At 43.8% G+C, this 5,073-nt stretch overlaps 1 protein-coding gene across 1 annotated transcript in view; it reads right to left on the bottom strand.

Moving 5' to 3' along the window:
- Nucleotides 1–251: 251 nt before the first annotated feature.
- The window catches only part of DCAF12 (DDB1 and CUL4 associated factor 12), a gene marked incomplete at its 5' end in the record, with an annotated part of 16,019 nt that continues 11,197 nt past the window's right edge, over nucleotides 252–5,073 (bottom strand). The window contains 3 exons of the mRNA XM_010148634.1: nucleotides 252–470; nucleotides 1,102–1,167; nucleotides 2,234–2,427. Coding sequence (XP_010146936.1) covers nucleotides 252–470; nucleotides 1,102–1,167; nucleotides 2,234–2,427 — 479 coding nt within the window. The remainder of the gene's footprint in view (nucleotides 471–1,101; nucleotides 1,168–2,233; nucleotides 2,428–5,073) is intronic.

The following is a 5,073-nucleotide window of genomic DNA, read 5'->3' as shown; positions in this document are numbered from 1 at the left end:
AAGTAAAACAGAGTAAGACACAGTTAAAAATAAGTATAAGCAAAATGCACACTTTTTGCAAGTTCGGTAATGTTTGGATGGTGCACAGCATCGTTGATCACAAAAGCATTGTTACCTATCATTAGATTTCAGAGCTGCTTTTACATCTGGTTTGATGGTTGCTCCAGGAATACAGTCATCAAAGCAAAACCTACCTATACTATCGCGTAAGAAACTCTTCCTGTTTATTAAAAGCTTGTCTTACTGCAGTCTTAACAGCTACTTCTGCAAGCAAAGTATTTGAAGCACCCATTGACAAATTTCTTACCACTGCCTCGTTCCTTGGAACAGACGGATTTAACGTTGTGGGAAGGCTGCCTGGGATCCAGAAAGGAGACGTGTGCCTGAGATCCTACTGCATACACCGACCACTCCTGACCGTAAGCCAAACACACGTTCTCCCTGCAGTATGGCAACTTTGTGGAAAGTAACTGGAAACAGAAAGAATAAAAATCAACCGGTTATGAGAAAAGGGAGGGATGTTATCAGTGAAAAAAACCAAAATGCAGCTAAAAAAATAACTTCACCACAAGAACTGGATTTTAAGATAAAAGCAACAACCTGACACAGAGAAAAAAGCCCTAAGGAGAAGATGGGATGCCTTAAAACTGAGATTTTTAAAGGCTGAAGCCAAACACGATGTGAAGAACAGCAAACATTTTGGCAAATTGCTCTGAATCTTTCTAAGCTGCTGTTGTTCCTTCAGCAGGTGTACACAGCTGTCAGCTCTCGGCTGAAAAGCTTACCTCATACATGCCTGGGTTTGATCTGCAATTACGCTTAAGTAAGTCCAACTTCCTTTATGAACACTGCTAATTAAGTATCCATCATACTCTATGGAACAGTTTGCTCCAGCTCACCCAGAACTGGCAGAAAGCCCATCCTCCCAAATATGGGGAGGGGGAAGTTTGCCTCCTCAAGTTCTAATTCTTAGGCTTTCTCACTTTACATAAAGCTTGTAAGTGTTTTACGGACACTGCTGCTCTTTCTTCACGCATTTAAAGGAGATGAAGAAACTGCAAGACAGTTTTTGAAATTTAACTCCAACAAACGTAATAGCACCTTTGACAGTGTGTGCTCTGCTTTCCAAAGATGAAAATACCCATCTAGGGACACCGCTCCCAGCTCCTGTAAAAAAAGGCAGTAAGAGAGTGAGTTTCTGCGTTATGGATGTCCCTACAAACTCTGACACTCCACTAGGCAGGCTGCGTACTCTGGATTGAACTCACCTATAATCCTGTGCACACTTATCAAGATATGTTCTCATTTTATACTGATCTTGACAGAACACAATACAGGACAAAGGTGCCAGGTAGAGCAAGAATTAGCAAAACAGTAAATAACAAAAAATAACTTTCAAAATTATAGATCTTGTTAGGCAATCAATTAGTTAATTACTGGACAGTACAAGCTAAAGCTGACAACCCTTTCCAGCACTACGCTACTGAAAAGGCTACATGAAGTCTCTCCATCACAGAGGAGTAATTAACAGCTACAGTGAAAAATGGAGCCCTCAGGAGCACTGTGCTGACAGCACACCCGCCTTTGCTTCAGACCTTCTCCGTTCTTTGAGCGCAGACAGAAACGTAATGCAGGACGAATTGCTACTCCCACCTGCCCCAGTACAGTTCATCCCGAGTTAGAGCACTGCATCAGCGTGGGGGAGGTTCACCTGCACTGTTGGTCAAACACCAACCAAGTAACGCCGAAGCAGGCACTGCAGGCCCCTTCCTGGCTGAGCAACCCCATAACCATCAAAGCCACCAAGGCAGGAATGGCCTCAACGTTCGCTGGTCTTCACCAATGGGGAAGGAAAGCAGCAAGAGCACTCAAGAGTAGGATTCAAGCTGCAAGAGATGTTTTGGTGCTTTATCAGCTTCTTGTAAACACCCCCCGTCTCCCCCACCTCAAGGCGGCATGTCTAAAATCAAACCCACAGGAAAGTTACTCCTTCTGAAAACATGTATGATTTTCTTTTTCCTACCAGACGTCTCCATTCCCTTGGGGCAGAAGCAGACATAGTGGATAAAAACAACCACTTCATGAGAAGGATGCAAAAGGATCAGGGGAAAAAATATTAGCTTGCTTCTCCAGTACTTTTTATTTTGATTATTTTTTGTTTATTATTTACTACTTTTTCTAATACATATGGACAGTTTTAAGACTTTTCAACCATATTCCTTATCTTACTGACCTTGTTCTTATTGTTGAAAGCCAGTGCTCGCACTTTGCAGTTGTCAGGATTGGTGTTCTCCTTGGGGATATCCTTCAGAGCCCTGTGCGTAATGTGGGCATAGACAGGAACTTGGGACAGATTATGCCTGGCATCGCTTTTGGACAGCACATCCTCAGTGACTTCCCAGAGACCCATCGAACCATCGCGGGAACCTGAATAAACAGTCCATAAACAAACAGTCCATTGCACTTATACAAAACTCTCAGTTTTTAAAAAAGGATAAACAATAGGGTCTGAAGAGAAAGGATATTATTAATTAAATCTCACTGAATGCATGGTTGGTGCCCAGAGGAGGCCACAAAGACACTCCTATGGGGACAGTCTGGGAGAGTTGGGGGTGTTCAGCCTGGAGAAGAGAAGGCTCCAGGGAGACCTTATAGCACTTTGCAGTGCCTGAAGGGGCTACAAGGAAGCTGGGGGGGACTTTTTACAAGGGCCTGTAGTGACAGGGCAAGGGGTAACGGGTTTAAATTGGAAGTGGGGAGGTTTAGATAGGATATCAGGAAGAAGTTCTTCCCAGAGAGGGTGGTGAGGCCCTGGAACAGGTTGCCCAGAGAAGCTGTGGATGCCCCATCCCTGGAAGTGTCCAAGGCCAGGCTGGATGTGGCTTTGAGCAACCTGGTCTAGTGCAAGGTGTCCCTGCCCATGGCAGGGGGTTGGAACTAGATGATCTTTAAGGTCCCTTCCAACCCAAACCATTCTGTGATTCTGTATATTAATTAACAAAACCATGATTTTATTGAGCTGTAAAGTTCCTAACATTGTGAGCTCACTGTAAACTGGTCTCTCTACATGCTTTCCAAGCAGCCAGTTCAGCACATCTGTTTTCTAACAGATTAGGATGCATCAAAACACACAATCCTGTACAACAATCACTATTAGAGATTCACACGTACAACAAGCTGAATAAGGAGACTGAATAGCCTATGCGTTCCGCCTGGCTTACCAAGGCCTACATAAAAACCTCCAAGAAAACTCAGTTGGGTTTATGCCGACTTGGGTTCATGTAATTTCTGACAATATGCTTATGGATACATACACACACGTTTGTGAACTGAACAGAAACAACTATTTCCAACCACAATTTGTACCAATTTGTATTAAGTCTATTATTTAAATTATTTTACTAAAACGCATGCAACTTTTGTTTGAAGAATGTAACACAGGAATGGAGGCTAAACAAGGAAGAACTCATTTTATTTTTCTACTGAATTCAAAGATATTAATCCAGTATCTGAATCAGTAAGAATATCGGATGAAGAAAGATTAATGTCTTCGGTTCGTAGATCAACACAGCCTGAATCCAAGGCCCCATACCCATCCCTTCTGGTGTTTAGACAACACACTTCCATCCAAGTGACCTCTGACAGATTTGACATGCTTACACAACATGAAGAACACATCCCTCCTCTTTCACGTCTTGAAGATGCCAGAAAAAAAATAATATCTACACCAGACTATTACATTTATATTTAATGCATCACAGGGAATAAGCTGCAAAGCCATTTAAGCAAAACATCTCGTTGCAACACAGGTGGCCCAGCACAGCAGAGATGGCTTTGCCCCTTAAAAAGGGATCCAGTCATTGGCCACTATCACCTGCTACAGCCAGATCCCAAAGGAGCTTCCTCATGGCACTTGCATATCTGCAGACAAACACATGATGCAACATCCTGCCACTCGGTTTACATGCTGGTGGCTTTTAATGGCACCTCGTCTTGTTTGTTACAGGAGGCTGGATACTCAGCAGTAAAATTTCTGAACATCTTGACACACTTTAGGAGGAAGCTGTCCGTTTTAATAGCTCCAGCAGGGGAAAAAGCTCACGTATGTTGTTCAACTGGTTAGCCCTGAACCCAAGGACAGAATCATTTGTTACCCGTGGCTCAAGCCATCCTGGGAATTACTCATCCCAGGAGAAGCTTTTGCCATGGAAATGTTTTTGCCCAGCCAGTACAGCTGAGCAGACTGGTGCATTCTCCCTCAGCTATGGCTGCTCAGACAAGAGTTTAATTTCATGATTATGGAGTACTGAAATGCACTGCCAAAGGTTTTGCAAGCACAGCCCTGCCTTGTTCTTGTTGAAGTTAACATAATCAAGAGCAATAATCAAGCCTCTAGTTCTCTTTGTGGTCCCTCAACAGCTTTGGCGGCAGTGAAAAAATATACTGCCAGGTCTCTAACCTCGAGCTGTATGACCGGTGTGATCCATCACGGGACCAAATGCCCTTCTGCTTCCTGTGGCATTTAACCTGTCCCAGGGAAGTCACAAAAACCTCGCATTTAGTTTCTTGATTCAGATAAAGGTATTGGCTATAGCCTCCATGTTTGGAATTCAAAAGATTTCTGCTCCACAGTTTCAGACACAGGCATAACTGAAATCACCGATTAAAACAATGTCTTGAGTTAGCTGTCTTTGTTTCCTCCTGAACAGGATCATCAACATTCCTCTCTTCTTCCGCTTCATGAATAAACTTAAGCTGAAGAAGGAAGTATATAGAACATGGAAGAAGGGGCTGACCACTTGGGAGGAATACAGGAATGCTGTCAGAGGATGTAGGGATGCGATAAGGAAAGCTAAGGCGTCCTTAGAACTAAACCTGGCAAGGGAGGTCAAGGACAGCAAGAAAGGCTTTTTCAAGTACACTGGAGGAAAAAAGAAGACCGGGGAAAACGTGGGCCCATGGCTGAATGAAGTGGGGGCCCTGGCGACCGAGGATATGGAGAAGGCGGAGTTACTGAATGCCACCTTTGCCTCGGCCTTTACTGCTAAGAGCCGCCCTCAGGAGTCCCAGAGC

Source organism: Eurypyga helias, unplaced genomic scaffold, assembly GCF_000690775.1.
Source record: "Eurypyga helias isolate BGI_N326 unplaced genomic scaffold, ASM69077v1 scaffold23293, whole genome shotgun sequence".
NCBI classification, from domain to species: domain Eukaryota; kingdom Metazoa; phylum Chordata; class Aves; order Eurypygiformes; family Eurypygidae; genus Eurypyga; species Eurypyga helias.
Note: the sequence above shows the minus strand (reverse complement) of the source record. Positions and strands in the feature narration are given on the sequence as shown.